A 21,345-nucleotide genomic window follows, 5' to 3' on the forward strand; every position below is an offset into this window, starting at 1 on the left:
CGTAGGTCTCCCTGGGCTGCTACTGTCCTCCAGGCCTTGTGTCTTCACCCTCATCCCCCCACAGCCAGTCCCCTGTTCCTCTCCCACCCGAGCTCTCTCCCACCTTGCCTGGCTGACCTCTCCTGTTCCTCAGAGGCAACATCACTCTTCACTTCTCCAGGAGCCTTCCCCAGGGCAAACCACCCCCCCCCAAAAAAAAAAAACCTTCAGGACACATATGACCATGTGAAGTTAGCACATTTCCTTGCTAACGGGTTTCTGGTGGCGACACCAGGAGGGAAGGGACTTGTGTCCATCCTCTTCTCTAGCGTCCTCCGGATTGAAGCACTTGCCAAGTGGGTGAACGGAGTGTGTGTGGCTGAGCGAGCTCCTCGAATGATCCTCCACCGTGGGGCCTGAGCCAGTCGCTCGCTCTCCAGGCCTCCCCCTGAGGCTCCACACCCGCATCTCCCCAGCTGCGGGGAATTGGGCAAATAATGTCTGGGCCCAGAAACAGGGAGGACGGACCGAGATTGCCTCCAAGCTTGTTCACATCTCCCTGGCGTCCCAGTCCCAGGCGTCCCTCTGTCTCCAGCCACCCACGCCCCAGCGCCTCCTCCCGGCCCCACCCTGCCCAGCCCCTCCCAGGTGCCTGCGGTTGGCACAGCAGCAGCTCCCACAGCACCTCCAACCCCCGGCGGCTCACCATGGGGGCTCTGAGGCCCTGGGCCCGATTCCCACTACTGGTGGTGGCCCACCTGCTGGCCCTGGGGATTGGGGCTGCGGTGTTTCAGGCCCTGGAGGGGCCTCCAGCGCTGCAGCTCCAGGCCAAGCTCAGGGCCGAGCTGGCCACTTTCCAGGCAGAGTATGGGGCCTGCCTGCCTCCTGGGGCCCTGGAGGAGCTGCTGGGCATCGCTCTGGCAGCCCAGGTCCACGGGGTCTCCAGCCTGGGCAATGGCTCAGAGGCCGGGAACTGGGACCTGCCCTCGGCCCTGCTCTTCACTGCCAGCATCCTCACCACCACGGGTAAGGGCGCCAGGCGGCCGGGCAGGAGGGGACTCCTGGGGGCCCTGGGGGTGTAGCCCTTCTCCCAGCCCCCAAAGGCCAGCCAGAGCCCAGGCCTGACTAGGCGTGATGTCACAGCTGGTGTTTCCCACACAAACACCCCAACTGGTGCTTCCACTTCAGCTGCCAGGTGGGGTGTGTCCTCAGCCACACCCCCTGACACCCCCTAAGACCAGACCCCAGGGCCTGAGACAAAGGGAGGGGACAGGTATTGTGGGGTGAATTCTTGGGTGGAGGAAAATTGAGTGAACCCCGGATACAGATTAGGACCACCGACTCAGGAGAGAGTGTCCAGGGGAGGAAGTCCTGATGAGATGTTAGCCATGGCAAGAGGGCATGGAGATGAGGGAGGAAGGAATTCCTGGCAGAGGGAACAGCATGTGCAAAGGACCAGAGAAATAAAGGAATGGGACACACACACCCCACCCCCAGTCCTGCAGGTTTTTCATCCTGGAAAGTGTCTAAATGTTTTTTGAATGAAGGTCTATATTGCCTGGTTCTTGTGAACAATCAGGAAACCTCTTTGCACTGGGCCAGAATCCCTGTGAGGGGTTCCATTTTGTCTGGAAGAGGCCTACCCTTTGGGGCAGAGCATGTCCTCCCCGGGCCAGCACAGTCCCCACCACTCCCTCTTGTCTCCCCTCTGGCTCCTCTAGGCACTTGAGTTTATAACCTTGGCAGGACTAGCTAGTCCTGTTCTCCCAGCACTCCCTGCTCTCCCACCTCTCCCTAACTTTGCACATGCTTTTGCAGGTTAGAATACCCTCTCGGGCGTGCTGCCTCTTTTGCAGCACCTGTCTCCCCGCACCACAAAGCAGGGCCCGGACAGACTCAGATGCTAGAGCAAGGCCTAGCGCACGGGATGTCTCAGTACTCCTTCAGGAGGTGAAACAGCGGGTACCATTCTTCCTAGTGGATTTGCAAGTATTGTATCGGTCAAGGGCAGAGCTGAGGAATCTGAGAACACCCAGCCTCCCCTGGGACAGGACAGCAGTTCTCAGAACTGTCCCAGCTACAAGAGGCCTAAGGTGACTGCCTCTTCTAATTCCTACATTTTCCAGAAAAGAGTGGCCAGAGAGGTTTGTTTATTTATATATCTATTTATTTATTAGAGAGCGGGGGGTTGGGGGGGACGGTGCCCAGAAGGAGAGGGAGAGAATCTTAAGCAGGCTCCAGGCTCAGTGCAGAGCCCCACGGGGGTTCGATTTCAAGACCCTGAGATCATGACCTAGCCAAAATCAAGAGTCGGACATGTAACCAACTGAGAAGAGCGGCCAGAGAGGTTAAGAGACTTGCCTAAGACCCCCAGCAAAAGAGGAGCAAAGCCAGCCAGAGCCCGAGCCAGAACAGTTCCCATCATCTCGGCCACCAGAGGGCAGCCTTCTGCTGGAGGCCTGGTTGGGGGACACTAGCATCCCTCTCACAGGCTGATTGCCCACCGCCTTGCTCCTTTCCAGGCTACGGCTACACGGCCCCACTGTCGGCTGGCGGAAAGGCTTTCTGCATGGTCTACGCAGCCCTCGGGCTGCCAGCCTCCCTCGTGCTCCTGGCCACCCTGCGCCGCTGCCTGATGCCCCTGCTCTGTCGCCCGGGGGCCTGGGGAGCCAGCCGGTGGCAGCTGGCCCCGGCCAGGGCAGCGCTGCTGCAGGCGGCTGGATGGGGACTGCTGGTGGCCGCGATCTTCGTGCTGCTGCCGGCCCTGGTGCTGTGGGGTCTGCAGGGTGACTGCAGCCTGCTGGAGGCTGTCTACTTCTGTTTTGGCTCGCTCAGCACCATCGGCCTGGGGGACCTGCTGCCGGGCCGTGGCCGTAGCCTACACCCTGTGCTCTACCACCTTGGCCAGCTGGCCCTTCTCGGTGAGTCCGGCTGCCACAGAGTGGGAGGGAAAGGAGATAAGGGACCAGGAGCTGGGACCAGGACTCCCATAAAGGGCTGGGGAGGCTAAGCAGCACAGGTGAAGGCCCTACCTAGGGTGTGGGGTGCGGGCTGTGGTTGGAAGAACCCTGATGGCCGCATTCAGAGGACTGTGAGTGGCACCAGGCGCCAGGCGTGGGGGGTCACCTGCCTGGGAGGGGAGCAGGGAGCTGCCCTAGCCCACCTCTCCTCCCCAGGTTACTTGCTCCTCGGGCTCCTGGCCATGCTGCTCGTTGTGGAGACCTTCTCAGAGCTGCCACAGGCCCGTGCCCTGGTCAAGTTCTTTGGGTCCAGTGGCCCAATGACTGCTGAAGACCAAGGTGGCATCCTGGGCCAGGATGACCTGGCTCTGAGCACCCTGGCGCCCTCAGCTGCAGCCCCAGAACGGGCCCCGACTTGCTGACAGGGGTCAAGTGATGGAGTTGAGCTCCTTCCAGGTGGACAAGCCTCCAGAGGAAGCCTCCAGACAGGGGAGGGGAGGGGAGGGGGTGACTGTAAGGCCCTCAGGCAATAGTGTATTTTAAAAAGCGGGGCCAATAACCCCGACTATTTTCGTCTCTTCTTTCAATGGGACTCCTAAAGCGATCGATGATCCAAACCCCATCATCCTGAAACCGCACCATCCTTTCAGGGTAAAGGCCCAGCAGGGCCCTCGGCTGCCTCTGGGAACCTCCAAGCCCGCACGGGGCCCACTCGGGATCCCAGACGACCTTATCGGCCTCAGCCCCACCCCCTTCCGTCTATTGAAAGCCCCAGTCCTGAGAAAGGCTTGTCCAACTTTATTGCTCACGAAGATCAGGAAAGGGGGGAGGGCGGGGACGCCCCGACTCAGCGGCCATCCCTGCTCCGGCGGCGGCCGGCCTGGGCCCCGCCATCGGGGAGGGGTGGCTCTGCGGGGCGCTCCTGGGACGCCCCCCACCTCCGGCCCCGCGAACACACCCTCACGCACTCACAAGGACCAATAAATACGGTCCGGACGGCACGGCCGTCCAGCCGCTCCCGGCGGTCCGGCCCTAGGGGCCACCCTCCTCCTTCCAGCTCAGGGTCGGCGGCGGCCCCCACGAGCGGCGCGCTGCGGCCTTGCGGCCCCGGTGCTCCGGAGCGCCAGCCCGGGGCGGCGACCCGCGCGGCGGTGGCAGCGGCGGGAAAGCCTGCGGTGCGGGCGGGCCGGGCTCAGCTCAGCGAACAGCGCTCGCGCCGGCTCAGCTGCCGGCTCAGCTTGCGGCGCCGCTGCTCCAGGCCTCGTTCCAGGCGCTCGTCCTCCTCCAGGGCGCTGCGAGGGCGCGGCTTCAAGTCAGAGTCGGGGCCCTGCGCCTGCTCTGCGCACCGCCGCCCCCCCCTACCCCGCCGGCCGGAGCGAGCACCTCCCACCCCTCGCCCCCCAAACCCCCACGCGGACCCTGCCCCACTCACATCCGCTCCCTGTGGTCCAGATCCCGGACCAGCTCGTCGCGCTGGTTCACCAGGGACACCAGCTCCTCCAGCAGAAGCTGCTCTCGGTGCTGCTGCGCAGCCGTTTTCAGCCAGTCTGAGGGTGGAGGAGGCTGAGGGTCAGGAGGCGCCGGCCCCTGCTCTGTCCTGGCTCTCAGACCCTCCCGCCCCATCTCCCAGGCCCCATCGCCCACCTTCGATAGCAAGCATGGCCCGTAGCTCCCGGCTCAGCAGCTCGAACCTCCGCTCCAGGTCCTGCTCCTCGATGCTGTGTGTGTGGGGATGGCGGGGGGAGGTGGGTCGCGGACAGGGGAAAGGGAGGGGGAGGGGTCCCACCGCTGTGACCCCTCCCTGCCCCCCCATCCCACCTCATTACCCGTTGTGGGGAGGGCTGGCCTGAAGGCAGCTCTGTATCCCTCTCCCTGCACCAAATCATCTTCCAACTGTTCCCCGAGTTCTGGATGTTTATATGGTCTTCTCCCATCCCCACCACTCTGCTCTTTTCTTTTCTTTCTTTTTAAAGAAACAACCTTGCAGGATTATTTTGATGATCATTATTCATAAGCCTTAAGTATTAGACCAAAGTTATTCTGAAAAATGATCCAAAATGCAAAGGAGGCAAAACTGCCTCCTAAATTGTACCAATTTACAAGGTGTACAACTTATACAGGACTTTTCCGGGGAAGGAAATAAGATGACTGAACAACTTTTCAAAAAGATCTTTGCAGAAAGAAGAAAGCGGTGAATAACAGACCAAAGCCACCAAGATTCCCTCTGTTCTGCAGGCCCTGGGTTGGCTGTGGATGGCGCCAGCACTGGGCGGGGCCTGCCTGCGCTGGGCGGGACCAGCCCGTGAAGGGTGGGGCCTGCCCGCACTGGGCGGGGCCTGTCTGCACTCACAGCAGCTGCAGCTGGTCCTGCCTCCGGATGAGAGCGTTCTTCTTGTTGACCAACGTGAACCATTCCTGGATCAGCACCTCCTCCTGCAGCTTGTCGGCACCTAGAACCAGGCCAGGACAGTCACAAGGCCTGCCCGCAACCCAGAGGGCAGGAGTAGGGTGGCTGGGGTGTGGGGACGGTGCTTGCTTCCCTGTAGGCATCCCAGAAACCAGAGCCGTGTGCCTCCAGCAAGCTGCTTCCCTTGTCCAGCTGTAAATGGGACAGTGACCCCAGCCTTGCCTCATCCCAACTCCTCCCCAGATCGGGAAGGGCCGCAGGGCTAGGCAGACCTGGTAGCGTGTGTTGGCGAGGGGACTCGGAGGCCTACCCCACCTGACTCCATAAGGCTCCTCAGCTGGGTCTCCACCTCGGCTGCCCGCCCGTCTATCTGTCTCTGCTCCTGCTCCAGGGCCTGCAGCTCTGCGCACACATACTGACTTGTGTCCTGGAACCTTTGCTGCAAAAAAAGCGGGGCAAAGGCCGGAGTGGGCTCAGCCCAGGCTCTGCCTAGAGAGTGCCGCCCACCAGCTCCGCCTGCCCCAGCCCATCTTACCAGCCCAGCCTCCTCCGCTGGACTTGGGGGTGGCTCCTCCGAGGGGGCACTCCCACCTGCAGACAGAGACCAAGCTAAGTCATCTCCAACTGACACCAGCCCCCCAGAGGATCCCCAGCTCACGATCGATCTGTGAACAGCCTGAACTGAGCTGGGTCATTCCTCCCACAGAACTACTCACCAGGGGGCTGCTGTGGGGCTGTGGTTGTAGGTGGGCCAGGGGCTGAGCTGGGGTCAGGGCTCAGGCCTTCCTGTGGAGAAAGAGGCCAGTGAGGCCTTGTAGGGCTTTCCCAACAGTACCCCCCTGGGGCCAGCCATAGCCTCTTGCACAGGTAGGACAGGAGGGCCTCAGCTCAGGCCCTGCCCACCCCGCTGCTTCTCCAGTCCCGAGTGCACAGAGCTCCACCCCAGCCCCTCTAGGGAAACTGCCTCTTCAGGCCTTCACCCTCCCTGGCCCTGTGGTCCTGGGCCGGTCTACTCCCACTCTTGGAGCTGCACAGTCCTTGTTCCTGGGGCTGGGCTGATAAACCCTGGCTTCAGGGGGATTTTGTGAGAGCCAGGGATAAAAGGCTGAGAAGGACCTGACAGGGGCCTCTCCCTCCCTCTCTTGTCCCCTCCTCCATGGAGCTCCATCAGGCCACTTCCCACTTGCACCACCTAGCACTTACGTCTCAATCACGTGCTACTGAGTTGACCTGATACAACTCATTGCAGGACCAAGGCCATCCTGAACTGGCACCTACATGTCCTAGCCAAAAGGGGGCACCCTCCCACTTTATCAAATCTCACGCCTGCTGGGCTCTACACAGGACCCTCAGAAAAGGCCAGGTTGGCTGGACCTACCAATTTCAGCCTGGAAAGGCAGGGCTGGCCCTTTTTTTTTTTTTTTTAAGATTTTTTATTTATTTATTTTGACAGAGACCACAAGTAGGCAGAGAGGCAGGCAGAGAGAGAGAGGGAGAAGCAGGCTCCCCACGGAGCAGAAAGCCCCATGCTGGGCTCGATCCCAGGACCCTGGGATCATGACCTAAGCCAAAGGCAGAGGCTTTAACCCATTGAGCCACCCAGGTGCCCCTGGCCCTTAATAGGCCCCACCCCTGGCCACCCACTGGGAGAGGCAGCTGGAGGGATGGGGGGCCTCAGGTCCACCAATAGATCAGGTCCCCTCTGATGGCTCCTGCTCCAGCCCCCCTTCTGGGTCACAGGGTGGGAAGAAGGGCTTGAACCACCTGGCTGTCCAGCCCACCCTGCGCTTCTCAGAGAGGCACCCCTGACACACCCCGCTCAGGGGCCGTCCTCTGTGGCCTGGGTCAGCAGCAGCCATTCCCCAAGCCCTGCCTGCCGACTCCACCCTCAAGCCACAACTGAGGGGTCTTCCTAAAGCAGTCACGCGCTGGTGTCAGTCTCCCCCAACCCCCGCCTCAGCCCTCAGCCTTGTGGCCAAGACCTGGTGGCAGCTCCGGCCTCTACTACTACCTCCTAACCGTGCGCGTGGACTTTCACTTCCCCAAATAGCTTCCTCTGCCCAGAATGGCCTCTCTCTGGGGCGGCCTCACATCAGCAAGCTTCATGACCCAGCTCAGCTCCGCCTCCTTGAGGCCCCTTCGGGTTCTCACAGGCTCTGTCCCCCTCCCTCACCTTCACACATCCTGAAGCCTCACTGATCCCCAGGCTGGATAGTGCTCCTGCATGGCCTCCCAGGCTGTCCCCATCACAGCGCCCATGCCGTCATGGCTGCTGGCTACCCGTGTCTCCCTGCCCAGAGGTAGCCCCTGCAGACGGGGGTGGGAGGGGTGGCCAGGGGGTGCACGTGGGGACCACCGATGAAGGGCTGTTGACTAAACATTGATGCCTTCGGCGCAGCGCATATACAGACTCCTTCAGTTCCCCCAACGACCCCGGGCGTCCAGTGATTACCATCCCCAGTTTACAGATGAGGAAACTGGAGGTCAGCGATGAGGCTCATACAGAGCCTGGCTTAGCACCCAGGGCTGTCCAAACCCGTGATCTGTTCCCAAGCTTGGCCACCAATTTGCTCTTTGCCTCTGGGCCAGTCACACCCACTGGGCTTCTGTTTGTGTCTTTTTTGTGTGGGAGGAAGTGCAGCCCTGTGTAATCTGGGGGTCGCAAAGCTCCAGAAAGGCATCTAGGGGAGAACACAGTCCCCCCCACTTTTTCTTAAAGATTCTATTTATTTATTTAACAGACAGAGACAAGTAGGCAGAAAGAGAGGGGGAAGCAGGCTTCCTGCCGAGCAGAGAGCCGGATGTGGGGCTCCATCCTAGGACACTGGGATCATGACCTGAGCTGAAGGCAGAGGCTTAACCCACTGAACCACCCAGGCACCCCAACAGTTCCCCTTTTTTTGACAGCACCCTGAAGGGGTGTCGCAAGGCCACTCTGGGAGGAACTTTCACGCCCTTGCATGCTTCTCATCCTCAGGGAGAGAGCACAGAGAGGTTAAATGGCTTGCCCAGAGTCACACAGCCAGTCAATACTGCGGGGCTTTATAGAAAGTGCCATTTAAGAGTTCTGGGTTCACAGGTGAACCTCAACTTCCTCTGCCTCTTCCTTCATCTCCCTGAGCCTCAATGTTCCCACCTGCAAAATGGGGTGATCATTCCTCCCTAGAAGGGGCATTGTGTGGAGTCAGTTAGGAGCCGATAAGGAGTCATGGGGACAGGCGAGGGACAGGGAAGTGGGCTCTTCACCAGGCAGAGCAGGCAGAGGCAGGAGGGTGAAGGGAAAACCCCAACCTCAGCAACAACTCAGCTTACTCACACCAGCCCTGATGGGAATGCCAGTGCTTCCTCATGTCTGACCCCAATTCCGCTTTCTATACCCTCATGTATGGCCCCTCCTCCAGGAAGCCTTCCTGGGCAGAGGCTCCTGCCTTCCCTATGGTGTTGCTTCCACCCCACCCCAGCTTCAAGGTGCCTGACTTCATCCCAGCCAGGACTCTGGGAGCTCCCAAGGGCAGGAACAGGCCTGACCTTCTCCCACCGCATGTATGGGGCATGGGGGATGGGAATGGCCAAGAAGGAGGAGTCCCAGGGTGCCTGGGTAGTGGAGGGTCTGACTCTTGGTTTCTGCTCAGATCATGATCTCCGGGTCATGGGATCGAGCCCTGTATCAGGCTTGGCACTCAGCACAGACTCTGCTCAAGATTCTCTCTCTCTTCCTCTGTTCTTCCTCCTGCTTCTCTCACTCTCTCTCTCAAATAAATAAATAAATAAATAAATAAATAAATCTTTAGGGGAAAAAAGAAACAAAACAAAACGAGGTGCCCCCTCCAGGCCTATGGGACAAGGTCTGGAGAGGAGCCTGGCTTGGAAGGACCAGATGCTGGGACTTGGGCAGAGAAAGGTATAGGATGGAGCCTCCCCTTTGAGATTTAAAGAGCCACTGACACACATCAAGGAGGCGTTGCCAGGGGCCAACAGATTGGCCCATGGGTGGCTGTGTCTGACCCCTGCCTACCACATCCCCTATGGGTGCCTCTGGGCCCCTCCTGTCTCTCATTCCCAATGCCTGCCTCTGATTCTGTCCTCAAGGCTTTGTCTCTGCAACGCGGCCTCATCCCCACCTGCAGGCCTTAGTTCCATGGGATGATAGGCAGGCTGATCCCTAAGTGAGACCCGAGCTTTCCTGCCAGCAGTAGCTGCAGCAGGTCCCCCCACGTGAGAACCACCCCCTCTCAGCTTTCATCTGGGAAAGCTTGCCCACCTGATTTATCAGCCTCGCTCACATGGCTGCTTCTTCCAGAAAGACTTTCCCAGTGTGTGCCCTCCTTTCTTTAGAACTCAGGGGTCATCCCCGGGCAGTTGAAGGCATGGATGGCCTCACAGAGCTGCCCCTGCTGTCACAGGCAGGACGGGTGCACTGGACGGAAGGAACCCCAGTTGGAAAGCCATTTCAGCCGAAATGGCTTCAGTTTTCTTGAGCAAATTCCTGCCTTCTCTGGGACCGTCCCCCTTTCAGTGCAGTGACCATGGGACACCCTGAGATCTGCAGGGGCAGGGGCAGGGGACATCGGCACCTGGCTGGGTCTACCATCTCCAACCTCCCGTTATCAGAGAAGAATGGGTCTCCAGGATCTGGAGTTAAAGATCCCAGTCAGAGATCCTTGGGGTTGGGAGGCCCTGCATGGTCCCTGTGAGCACAGAAGCTCTGTCCCAGCTTACAGGACAACGGTGGCCCCTGGGTCACCTGCAGGGTGACCTTTTCCCTGCAGGGAAAGAAACGCCCAACCCACTTTACAGTTCATAAACAGCAGTGCGCTGAGTGCTGAAAACGTGAAACCTTCTAGGAACGTCCTACTCCAGCCCACGAGTCTACCACCTGGGTGTCAGGCATTAGAGACCATTAGCCTATATCCCAAGACTGGAGACAAAGGTGGAGCCTCTGCCCCCGCCGCCGCTCCGGGGCCTGGGGGGCCTCGGCTTGCATGTGTCCCCAGCGCAGGAGCTCACTACCTCGCCGGGGGACTCTTCCGCAGCACCTCGGTCCCTCCACTCAGAAAGCGCCTCGCCGGGTCCAGCTGAATCCCGCCGCCCTGGGCCAGCCCTGCTCTTGGGACCCCTCCGGGCCCGTGCTTCGCTGCCCCGCTCTCCCGATCCCCGCGCCACAGGGGGCACTCACTGCGGCCGCCGCTCCGGAAGTCCTACTAGCGGCTCCTGCGGCTCCTGCGGCTCCGGCCGCTCCCGGGTCCGCGTCGTCCACCGAGAAGGAGTTGCTGTTCCGCAGCCGCGAGCGCCTCTTCTTCAGCAGGTCGGCGTCGCGCACGTGGGCAAAGGAGCCGTGCGCGCGGGGCGGGGGCACCGGCCCGGCCTCCCCGTTGACCGACGGCCGCCGCAGCCTCACACCGCCCCCCGCGCCCGGCGCCCCGGCCCCGTTCACCAGCCCTTCTGCCGGGGGCACGGACGCCCGGGCTCCGGGGCCGTCGGGAGGGGCCTCCGCCGCGCGCGCCTCCTGGGCCGCCTCGGCACCGTGGTCCTTGGAGGCCGCCTCGGGAGCCGCCCGGTCCGCGCGGTTCTCGGGCTTCTCGGGCTCCTTGGGCTCCTTGGGCCCCTTGGGCTCCTCCGGCGCCTCGGCCCGGTGCTCGCGCAGCCGCTGCGCCAGGCCCCCGGCGTGCAGGCCGTCGGGCGGGCTCGGCCGGGCGCCGGCCACACAGTACGTGCCGGCGCCGCCGCCGCCCTCCAGCTGCACCAGCTGCAACTCCTGCCCGGTGCAGAAGGCGCGGATCTGGCACAGGTACGTCATGACGATGAGCTTGTCGGGCACCGACAGCAGCACCATGTCCGCCGGCTCCAGCAGCCGCGACACGCCCAGGGCCGCGAAGCCATCAAAGGCCTAGGAATGGGGGCGCTGGGGATCAGCGGCGGCGGCGGGCGTTACCCGGCAACTGGCACGCCAGGGGCAGCCTAGCAACGCCTTCCCCCTTCCATTGGGGGAAATCTAGCTGCAGGGCCCGCCCCCGCCGTCACCCAGCAACCGCACACCAAAGGGTGGTTTGGGAAAAACCATCTGGTGGAAATATGCTGTAAAACAAAACTAAACTAAACTAAGGAAAACGAACGATTTAAAGCTCAAGAGAGTTAAAAAGTGGCAAAACTTCCAAAGTCCTCGGCTGGGGCCCTGCAGCCCCCAGATTCCTCTCCTGAGGAGTTAGGGACCCGCCCGAAATCTTAGTCCTAGGCCTGGCTCTAGAACCCTTCTCTCCAGGCGCGGTTCCCGCCGCATCTCACCTGCTTGTTGTTCTCTTTGATGTTGAGCGGATCCAGGGAGGCATAGTCGCTGCAGAGAGAGCGCTGGTCAGAGGCTGGGCTCCCACAGCCCTCCCGGGAGGCTCCCTCATTCTCTCCCACCCGCTCTGGCGGCTCACATCTTGTCTGGGTAGAATCGATGCAGGATGGCACAGAAGGCCAAGCCATTGCGCCACGATGTAGTGAAGTTGGTGACTCGGACGCCACGGTAGCCAGCAGTGACTTCCTGGCACCACTCCAGCAGGGACTGACTGGAGCTGACTGGGGCAGGCGGTGCCTAGGGACACAGGATGGGCTCAGGGCATGTGAACATAGGACCGTGCCCTCTGCCCCTCGGGCAGAAAACAGCCCCAGCTCTGGGTTTGCAGGGATCACCAGAGACCACTGGTCAGAGCCCTGGGACCAGGCAAAGGGTTTCCAGCTCTGCGGTTATCTACCAAGATCACCTAAAAGGTCAGTGGCCCCCAGGCAAGATCAGAGGTCACCAGCAGCCACACCTCAAGGTCAGCCCAGAAAATCAGCTTAGGGGGTGTCCGGCTCCATGCAGCCCAGGGAAGACAAGAAGGGGGAGCCAGGGCATCCTGCGAGAGGAGAGGGTGAGGGGGGCTCCTTGAAGCTGAGCCCCTGTCCCACCACTCCCCAGTCCACCAGGTGGGTCCATGCAGAGCCGCCGTTAGCTCAGCCCCAGGTTAGTGGGAAGCAGCAGACTGGGCGCTCGGCGGCCCCCATCCCTACCTGGCTGCCCGGCAGCCTCCTGTCCTCTTCAGGCTCCTCTGGGGAAGAGGCCCCTGAGGGCTTGGGCACCCCGGCCCCTGCCCCGCTGGCCACCTGCACCTCAGTCAGGCTGGCCTCTGGGAGGTCTGCCTCAGCTTCTTTCCCCTTCTCCGTCCCCGAGACCCCAGCTTCTGCATCCTGGGCCTCCAAAACACCGGATTCATTCTCTGGTGGCCCAAAACCCTCCACCTGTGCTTCCAGGGCTCCCCAAGCCCCAGACTTGGTCTCTGAAACCCCCTGAGCCCCAACTTCCACCTCCTGGACCCTTAAAACTGTACTCTCCACCTCTGCCTCTGCTCCCTGAGGCCCTAAAACTCCATACTTAGTGATGGGATCCTGTAAAGCCTCGTATTTGAGGGTCCCCCCAAGCCCAGTCTCTGCTTCCTGGACCCCCAAAGTCTCAGCCTTCTCAGCCTCTAACACTGTAACTTCTGTCTGATGAGTCCCCAGTTCCTCAGCCTCTGCCATTCCAGCCTCTGTCCCTAAAACCCTTGAATCTGTCACCTCCGTCTCCTGGGCTCCTGTTATCTCATTCTCTGTCCTGGGGACCCCTGAACCCCCAGCTTCTAGCTCCTGGGCCCCCAGTATCTCAGTTGCTGTCATCTCAGTCTCGAATACTGGCATCCCTGAACCACCCACCTCTATTTCCTGGGTCCCTGCTATCTCAGATTTTATCCCTGAAACCCCAACTTTTGTCTCTTGGGTCCCCAATATCTCCACCTCTGCCCTCCCAGCCTCTATCTCTGGCATCCTGGAAGCTCCCACCTCTGTCTCCAGGGCCCCCCATATTTCAGATTCTGCTGTCTCAGCCTCTATCCTCAGTATCCTTGAACCACTAGCTTGCTCCTGGGTCCCCAATATCTCAGTCTCTGCCATCCTAATCTTTGTCCCCAGAAATCCTGAATGCTCAGCCTCCATTTTCTGGGTTCCCGGTTCCTCAGACTCTGCCATTCTGGCAGCCTCTGAGTCCAGGACCCCTGATCCCACGGTCTTCACCTCCTGGGCCCCCAATACCTCAGCTTCTGCTGTCCCAGTCTCTATCTCTGGGAATTCTGATCCCCTCATTTCTGTCTCCTGGGTCCCCAGTACCTGTGACTCTGCCACCCTAGTCTCTGTTCCCAGGATGCTCAAATCCCCAGCCTGTGCCTCCCCAAACCCCAGATCCCTAGACATATCTCCTTGGTCAGCTGCTGGTGGGGCCCTCTGGTGCCTGCTCACCTGGGACCTGATGCTTGCTGCTCCAACAGAGGGACCCTGCTCCGGGCCTGTCCCCCCAACACCAGGGGCTCTGCCTCTCACCTCTGCACCCTCTCTCTCCTGGCCTGTGGCAGCCCTGGCCCCCTTGAGGTCACCGAGAGGCCAGGTGTGCCCCGCAGGCTCCGCTGGGGGCGCGCTCAGGATTGTGGGAGCCTCATTCCTGCTCCTGACCCCTGCCCTTCCCTGGCAGCCCCTTGAAGGAGCCTCGGGAGTCTCCTTGAATCTGGCCTCAGACATCACCCCTGTAGCCTCCGACCCCTTGGTGTCCTCGTGTCTCACCTTTGACCTTTGCTTAGCATCCACTTGACTCGGTTCTAAACTCTCTTCAGCCTTCCCCGCGCTAATGTCTGACCTCTTAGTGTTCACCTCTCTGCCTCCTGACTCGTGCCCGGTGTCCATCCCCCTAGCCCCTGGCCTGTCCCCAGAGCTCCCCTCCTCCACCTCGGGTTTCTGCCCTACCAAAGAGACTCTGGAGCCTCCACCCTCGATGCCCGGGCCCAGCCCGAGTCCCTGAGCCTCTGTCCCTTCCTGAGGGCTTCCCTGGGCCTGGGTCTCCCCAGAGGAACCCACTCCTGCTAGGGGAGCCCCTAAGGCTTTGGGAGCCTCATCTTCCCCTTGGGCGCCTGGGGGCCAAGGGGCATCAGAGCCTTTCCGGAGCCGAGGGGCTGGGGTGGGGGCCGCATCCTGGCCTGGCTGTCTTGAGGACCTGAGGGGAGAGCAGGAGAAAGCATTGGGGAACCCACGTAGCTCCCCACTGACAGCCCCATCCCCACATTTCTGATTGCTGAGGCCCTGGAAAGGCAGGTAGGTAGGGGGAATGGAGCTTTCTAACAGTGGGGCAGGGGATGGAGGCAGGGTCCATCCCAAATCTCACCTCCTCTCTGGTGGGGTTCCCGGGGGCCTCGGGGCCTTGAGCCCCTCCTGGCCCCCTGCCACAGCAGCTGGTTCTGATCCCTGGCCCCGGGAGGCCCTGGCTGGGGGCGCAGGGGCACTCACAGGGGCTGGGCTGGTATCCTCCGTGCTAGAAGGGTGGGCAGCTGGGGAGGAAGGAAGGGAGGGGCGCTGAGGCCTGGGCCCTGAGACTAGAGGTCCATTCCCTCCCCAGCCCCAGCCCCCCAGCCTGGGCCTCACCTGCCTGCAGGGGCTGTACCCGGCACCCCTCCTCCTCCTCACAAACTGTCTTCAGCTCCCGAGGTGGGTCTGGGGGGAGGATAGGGGGCAGGTCAGCCCAGGGGAGGGCCCTTCAGGTCGGACCCCTTTCCCCCCAACCAGAGTCTTGGGCCTACCTGGGAAACGCCCCAGCCTTAGGGCACCGCCCCGGCCTGCGAGAAGAGACAGGCCCTCGGATGCAGAGAAAGAGAGAGAGAGAACCGCAGGGACAGACAGAAACAAAGCCTTAACGAGCCAAGGGAAGGGTGAGGAAGCTAGTGGCTGAGCACGAGGGTGGGTGGCGAGGGCTGGGGAACCAGGCAGGCATCTCCCCGCCACGCTTTCGGCCGGGCCAGCTCAGGACAGGTGCCAACCTGGGCAGGCACCCCGTCCGGGCTGAGGAGAGGGCCTGGGGGACTCAGCTAATGAGCTAGGCTGCCGTGGGACTAGGAGCCAAGTTTGGACAGTCAGAGCTGCTGGGCAGGTTGGGACTGCCTGAGCAGGAGCGAGCCCCCCGACTGGGCATGCGCCAGCGGCCCGCAGCCCGGCTTACCCCCACCCTCCCTCGGTACTGGTGATCTCATCCACGGCAGGCTATGAGCCCACCTGGCTGCAGGGCATGAGCCCGTGCTTCGGGGGCCCCTGGGCCATTAGCCTCCTCCTCATCGCTCTCAGCAAAGTCGTCCAGGTTGCCCACATCGCTTGGCTTCACGCTCATGAGGCTGGCAAGACTCTGCATGTCATCGTCCCTGGTGGGGGGCGTGGGGGGTCAGAGGTCGGGGGTGAGGGCTGGGGTCGGAGGTGCAGACCGAGGCCAAGGACAGAGGGCGGGCACTCACGTGGCGCGGCCCTCCCGCAGCAGAACCCCGGAGAGGGTGAGGCTCAGCTCGGCGTGTACCACCTTCACCGACTTGGGCTTTAGCCGCAGCCGCAGGGGGACTGGGGCCGGCACGGGCCCCGCGTGGTGGGCCAGGTCCACGTCGGCCGTGGCCAGCACCTTCCGCTGCCCCTTAGACTCCTGCAGGCCAGGGAGAGGGGCCGGGGGAAGGGCCATCAGTGCCGTCCCACAGCCCCCAAGAGCCCGGGCCCCAGCCTGCCGGGCCACTCACATTCTCAATAACAAATGTCCACTCTTTGGCCTCGTACTGGTCCACGTGAGGGTCCTGGGGAAAGGGGGCACTGGTGAGTACAGGGGCTTTGGGGTGAGGGCAGCGTGGGGAGAAGGGCCAGCTGTCTCTCATACTGCTCGTGGCCCCACGTGTGCATGCTACCTCCTCCGAGGAGACCTCCTGGGCCACCCCCACCCCCATCTCGGTTCTCAGTGTCACCCCTTTGTGCTCTGCTATTTGGATAGATAACTCACTGGGGATCCCCGTGTTGCCCCCCTCACCCCATTCCCACCTGTGTAGAAGGGCTAGGGACTCACCCTGTAGAGGGTCACAGAGATGTCCACGTTCTCCGGCACCATCCACACCACAGTGCCCCGGTACGGGTTCTGGATGCCTGGCTGCCAGCTGTGGGCCTGTAAGGCACGGTCTGAGGTCTCCCTGGCTCACGGCTCTCCCCTCGCCCCCTGCCCTTAGCCCCAGATTCGACCTCATCTTTCTCTCCTTTATATGGTTTCAGATCCAAACCTACACCTGACTCCACTCCCCCATCAGGCCTCACTCACACACTGTCCCCACACCCGGCTGGCCTCACCCCCAGCTGGCGACCTCCCCCACCTTGGAGCAGACTCGTCGGTTCCGCCGGGTCCACACCACCACCAGCTTATCGGGTTGCCTGGGGGTAGGGAGAAGGAGGTTCTACTCAGTTAGGCCCACCCGGCCGGCCGGCCTGGCTCTCCATCTCCTCCGGGGTCTTCTTTCTGCCCACATCCCCCTCCCCCCGGGAGATGGCCCAGGCAGCTGGTTATCGGGAGCCACAGGGAGCAGGGTGAGGCCGCGCAGGCAGGGCGGGGCCCAGGGCAGAAGGGCAAAGGCCCCATGTGGGTCTGCAGGGATCGTGAAGATAGACAGCAAGACAGCGGTGACATTCAGAGAGACGGGCACACACAGAGACAGAAAGACCCACATAAACCCAGCAAGGACCTTGCAAGAGACACAGACTTAGAGACACCGAGAGAGACAGACTCAGAGTTAAACAAACCTGTTCACTCACAAATATGGGGGGAGTGCACCCTGTAAACCTAGCCCAGTTTAGGGGCAGAGCAGAGCTAAGGGGAGGCAAGGCCCTTCAGGGACTGGGGACGACAGAGGTTGGGGAAGAGTGCCAGTCAAGAAGGAAAATAAATTAACAAGCGGACTTCAGGGAGATGGGAGAGAGCCACTGGGATCCTCTTGAGGTTGGGGTGTCTGAGCAGAGGCTCAGAGGGGAGGGACAGGCTGTGCGCAGGTCTGGAGAAGGAGGGCTCCAGGAAGAAGGAACGGCAAGCGCAAAGGTCTGAGGTTGGGGGGAGGCTTGGGGTCAGAGTGAGGGGTAGAGGGTGGGAGGTGGTCGGAGAGGAAGAGGGTCAGCTTGCCATTAGATACCCACCCACAGCCGGGAGGCCCTGAGAATCAGCCATGCTCCCCAACTCTCAAACCCTGAGCTCTGGACTCTAGCTTTGCAGGGCTCCTGACTCCCACAAGGGGCATCAAGGAAGACTTCCAGAGGGTGACCACCAGGCTGAACCGCACAGGCCAGGGCAGACTCAGGGGAGAAGCAGAGATGTGAAGAGACATAACACAAGAGCAACAAGTTGCTTGCGCCGGGCCCAGCCGCCCAGAACTGACACATGGCTGGGCCGGGGAGGGAGAAGGCTGTCTCAGGTTAGAGGGTCCAGCTATGACCCAGGAGGGTGGGGGTGGTTGAGGAGACCATGAGGCCGAGGACAGGACAAGAGGCCTTCTTGCCTGTGCCCAGCCCCAAGCCAGGACGCTTAGGTCTGCCTACCTCACCGTCCCTCTGTGGGCTGAGGCTGGACAAATGGCTTCCTGGTTAGCCCCTGAGGATGCTGAGGCCCAGAGAGGTTGGGAGCCAGGCAAGGTCACAAAGCAGAGCCCAGAGCCCTCCGGCCTGCAGCCAAGCTCCCCTTCCCACCCCCAGACTGCAGGCGATGGCTGAGCAAGGTAGCCATGGGGACTTCCCAGAAAGGGGAAGCAGACAGGGGGTGCCTAGAGAGGGCGGGGTCTGGCCAGGCGGCCTGACTCAGGCTGGGCACACCCTCCTGGGGAGTCAAGACCTGGGCAGGGGCAGCTTCCTAGCCTGGGCTCCCGTGACTCAGATGCATTGCCACTGCCCGCACCCCAGGCCTGGGCTCTGGGACCATGCCCAGCGTCCCCACCTTGGCCTCCCCCAGGATCCTGGGGCAGAAGACAGAAGGCAGAAGTCAGAGGCCGGGGTTCAAATCCTAGCCCTGTGCTGTGTTACCTTAGCCAGGCCCTGGTCTTTTCTGGGCCTTGCCAAGGCAGTGAGCCGACCCTCTGGCTGGCCCAGTCAAAACCAGGGATATGGCTGCTGCCCCAGGGACCCTAGCCTCCTGCTCATTCCCCTCCCTTTGGACCCCATAATCCCTTCCTGCCTGAGCAGCTCTTCCTCTTGGGAGCCTAAATTTAGCCGGGCCTGGCCCTGGCGGGTGAGGCCCCCACAGCTGTGTCCTAATCCAGCCAAGGGAAGCCGACACCAGCGAACACCAGTGAACACCAGTGAACACGTATATTTAGGGTGTGACGCAGGGGTCCCGGCAGCTGCGGGTAGGAGCACATGAACAAGATGCCCCCTGGGGCCCTTAGGCGGTCCAGCTAGGTCCTGTATACTCTCACCTATCCTCCCCAACCGGCAGCCGCACCCTCCAAGCCCTCTCCTCCCAGACTCAGAACCCTTTCGGCCCTCAGGCTCCTTTAAGCTGATGGGGCCTCCCTCCTCATCCCTCCCAGTGCTCAGTTTCCCCTTTTAAGGACATTGTGGAGACACAGCCAGCCTCCCAGCACCCACTCTGGCTGAAGTGTGCATGTGGGTTCCTCTGGCTCAACAAGCGGGCAGAGGAGGAGGGGGCAACACCCTTGCTCTGCGCTGCGGTCCATGGAGGTTTCTGCCACGACCAGGCCACCCGCAGACCTCAGAATTTGCTCCCTTTTCTGATGTTACCCCAACCGTCCCTCTGGTCACAAAAACATGAGACCTCCCTTCCCCCAGCGCTGAGCGCCACTAGGGAAGGTGTGAGCACAGACAGATTCTCAGGCCTGCCAGCTCTGACCTCCACTCCCCAAAAGCGACCCACACCCTCAACTCCAGGGGTCCCACAAGCTGCAGAGGCATTTTTGAGTCTCTGTGTCGGGCACACCAGGGCCCAAGGTGGGGGCAAGGGGCCACCGGGCTGGGGGCAGGGTTCTCTCGGGCTCCAGCGGCGCCGTGGGGTCCCAGCCGGTCTGCGGAGGCCCCCAGGCCTCCCTGCCACTCACCATTTCTTGGTGCACTCCACCACCAGCTCGTGGTAACAGGCCACAAACTGGAACTTGGCGGCCCGCTTGCCCACGCGCTGCAGGCGCTTCCACACCGAGGTCATGGCCCCCGCCGCCCCCGGCGCCCGCTCCTCAGACTCGGGGCTCCCGCTGGCCCACGGCCGCTGGCCAGGCCTGGGTCCCCATGGCCCCCCGGGCTGCTATCCGCGCCGCCCGCCCCGTCCGTCGATGTCCGAGGCTCGGACCCGAAGCCGATCACCCCGCTGCCGCCGCTGGGGCCCGCCGGGTGGTCGAGCTGAGCCGGCCGGGTTGTCAGGGCGCGTCGGGTCGCGGGAGCGCTGAGCGGCGAGCGCGCCGTTTCCTGGAGCCGCACCCCCGTCGGAAGGCGGGCGGGGCTCCGGCGTGGGGCGGGGGCCGGGGCCGGGGCCGGGGCGGGAGCGGGGGGCGGGGCGGCCCGGCTTCCGGGGCCTCGCGCGGCTGCCGCTGTTGGGGCGGGAGCTGGGGGGTGCCTGGGGGGCGTACCAAGGGGGCCGCCCGGACAGCACAGCCCGCTGATAGCGCGCGGAGGCGGTGTGGACGCGTGGGCCGGGGAGAGAGCTACCAGCAACTTGGTGCCGCCCTCAGGAGCACTGCCCGGGCCGCCACCCTTCCTGCCCACAGCCCTGGGAGGTACGTACTGATTGATGATGGCCCCATTTCACAGGTGGGGGAAACAGAGCCCCAGAAAGAACAGACATGCTCAGGGCCACGCTGCGAATCTGGGCCAGAGCCAACTGTCAACACTGCGGTGGCAGACTCCTGCTGTCACCCAGGTCTTAGAGCAGAATCAGGGGTCAACTGGAGTGTCCCTACCTTTGGGTAGCACGCATTTGCCAGTCACGGAACCTGATTCCTTGGCTGTCAAGTGGGAAGACAGTCCCAACACCCCACAAGCAGCTGATTTCCAACAAGCGTGTGACCTTGGGCAAAGTACTAACATTCTGAGCCTCAGTTTCTACCTCTGTTAAATAGGGATAATTATAGTTCTGACTCTTACACAGTCATTGAGAGTAGGAAATCTTGGGAAGCATTCCCTACGTAGACTGGCTGATTTTCTGAGGTCTCATTAAACGGAATCCGTTATTGCAGCTGGAGGGAGGGAGGGAGAGAGAGAGAGAGAGAGAGAGAGAGTGTGTGTGTGTGTGTGTGTGTGTCTAAGCAGGAGCTTGGGCTACACACACACACATATACTCTCCCTCTCCTAAGAAGCCTGCCCCAGGCATTAGCTGCCTTGTTCACACCTAGATCAGAGCCCTTATCACCTACCTTCGGGCCCAGCATGCTAATGAGCACCTCCAGGTGTCAGGGCCGGAGTTAGGGAACTGCCCTGGGGCAGCTCCTCAGTTTTCCCTCCCTGCCGGCACTAGGCAAGGTTTGTGAACGGACTGCAACCTGGTGCTTAATAAATACTTGGTTTGAACAGGCTCTCTGATCTGCCAAGAGTGCCGGCTGTTGTCTCCAGAGGCAAGGGACCGTGCGCAGGGTGTGGGGGTGAGCAGCCTGGAAGCCTAAGTGTGTAACCACGAGGTCCTCTCCTCTTCGTCTCAGGGAGCTGTAGGGGTTTTATGTGTGTGCCTGGAGGTCTGAACACCCATCATCCCCAAATGTGCAGGCTTCTTCCGGCGAGCCTGACACGGGTTTGTCTCCCAGGCCCAGCAGTGTGGTCCCCTCTAAGAGGAAGTCCCTCATACACAGGCCTAAAGTCTCCAAATGCTGTTGGGCAGCCAGGCGGCCCATACAAGAGTAAGTGCAGAATGGGAGCGTCTGGAACATAAACGCTCCTCACTAGAGCTGGATCTCCTGCCCGGGAGCGCAGGGCCCTGGTCCTTTCTCCCCACCCCGTCGCCCAGGGCTTATGTGGCCTCTGGGGAAGTGTGGGCCATCGCCACCTCATCCCCTTCTGCCCCTGCAGCTGTTTCCTCCCACCCGAAGAGCACTCACTAGCTCCCGGGCGCATCCTGGAGGCGCCTTCCCCTCTCCCTCCCAGGGGCCCCTAGGTCCGCTGGCTCCGGCCCACCCATTTCCTGTGCCGCCCCAG

The 21,345-nt window shown here is 61.8% G+C and overlaps 2 protein-coding genes across 8 annotated transcripts; one reads left to right on the plus strand and one right to left on the minus strand.

The window, feature by feature from the left end:
* The first annotated feature begins 465 nt into the window (after nucleotides 1–465).
* On the plus strand, nucleotides 466–3,650 carry LOC111149431 (potassium two pore domain channel subfamily K member 7). The gene is made up of 3 exons (XM_022506489.1): nucleotides 466–1,005; nucleotides 2,502–2,900; nucleotides 3,156–3,650. Exons 1-3 carry the CDS (start codon nucleotides 477–479, stop codon nucleotides 3,359–3,361), a joined length of 1,134 nt encoding a protein of 377 aa, XP_022362197.1. The 5' UTR covers nucleotides 466–476; the 3' UTR covers nucleotides 3,362–3,650.
* Nucleotides 3,651–3,714: 64 nt separating this feature from the next.
* On the minus strand, nucleotides 3,715–19,617 carry LOC111149429 (EH domain binding protein 1 like 1). Of its 7 annotated transcripts, none has more exons than XM_022506483.1 (19): nucleotides 19,269–19,617; nucleotides 16,551–16,608; nucleotides 16,253–16,348; nucleotides 15,936–15,989; nucleotides 15,666–15,844; nucleotides 15,433–15,575; nucleotides 14,809–14,877; nucleotides 14,552–14,714; nucleotides 12,382–14,383; nucleotides 11,766–11,923; nucleotides 11,629–11,677; nucleotides 10,562–11,233; nucleotides 6,063–6,132; nucleotides 5,882–5,937; nucleotides 5,662–5,785; nucleotides 5,290–5,389; nucleotides 4,584–4,657; nucleotides 4,372–4,486; nucleotides 3,715–4,231 (listed from the first exon to the last, which is right to left on the minus strand). In XM_022506483.1, exons 1-19 carry the CDS (start codon nucleotides 19,370–19,372, stop codon nucleotides 4,132–4,134), a joined length of 4,386 nt encoding a protein of 1,461 aa, XP_022362191.1. In that variant the 5' UTR covers nucleotides 19,373–19,617; the 3' UTR covers nucleotides 3,715–4,131. The 7 variants fall into 7 exon arrangements, 6 of the variants coding, with proteins under 6 accessions (XP_022362191.1, XP_022362193.1, XP_022362190.1 ...); XM_022506485.1 differs by having other exon boundaries at nucleotides 10,523–11,233; nucleotides 13,639–14,383; nucleotides 19,269–19,616; XM_022506482.1 differs by having other exon boundaries at nucleotides 10,523–11,233; nucleotides 19,269–19,616.
* Between the last annotated feature and the right edge of the window lie 1,728 nt (nucleotides 19,618–21,345).

The sequence above is a fragment of the Enhydra lutris genome, unplaced genomic scaffold, assembly GCF_002288905.1.
Source record: "Enhydra lutris kenyoni isolate GAN:26980312 unplaced genomic scaffold, ASM228890v2 scaffoldscaffold22, whole genome shotgun sequence".
NCBI lineage: Eukaryota > Metazoa > Chordata > Mammalia > Carnivora > Mustelidae > Enhydra > Enhydra lutris.

Excerpts from the sequence above, each read along its gene's own strand:
- LOC111149431 (XM_022506489.1), top strand. The coding sequence starts at position 477 with ATGTCTGGGCCCAGAAACAGGGAGGACGGACCGAGATTGCCTCCAAGC. Across the intron at positions 1,006-2,501 it reads CAGCATCCTCACCACCACGG|GCTACGGCTACACGGCCCCA; the intron begins GTAAGGGCGCCA and ends GCTCCTTTCCAG. Across the intron at positions 2,901-3,155 it reads TGGCCAGCTGGCCCTTCTCG|GTTACTTGCTCCTCGGGCTC; the intron begins GTGAGTCCGGCT and ends TCTCCTCCCCAG.
- LOC111149429 (XM_022506482.1), bottom strand. The coding sequence starts at position 19,372 with ATGACCTCGGTGTGGAAGCGCCTGCAGCGCGTGGGCAAGCGGGCCGCC. Across the intron at positions 14,384-14,551 it reads GGAACCCCACCAGAGAGGAG|GTCCTCAAGACAGCCAGGCC; the intron begins GTGAGATTTGGG and ends CTCTCCCCTCAG. Across the intron at positions 11,678-11,765 it reads CGATTCTACCCAGACAAGAT|CGACTATGCCTCCCTGGATC; the intron begins GTGAGCCGCCAG and ends CTCTCTCTGCAG.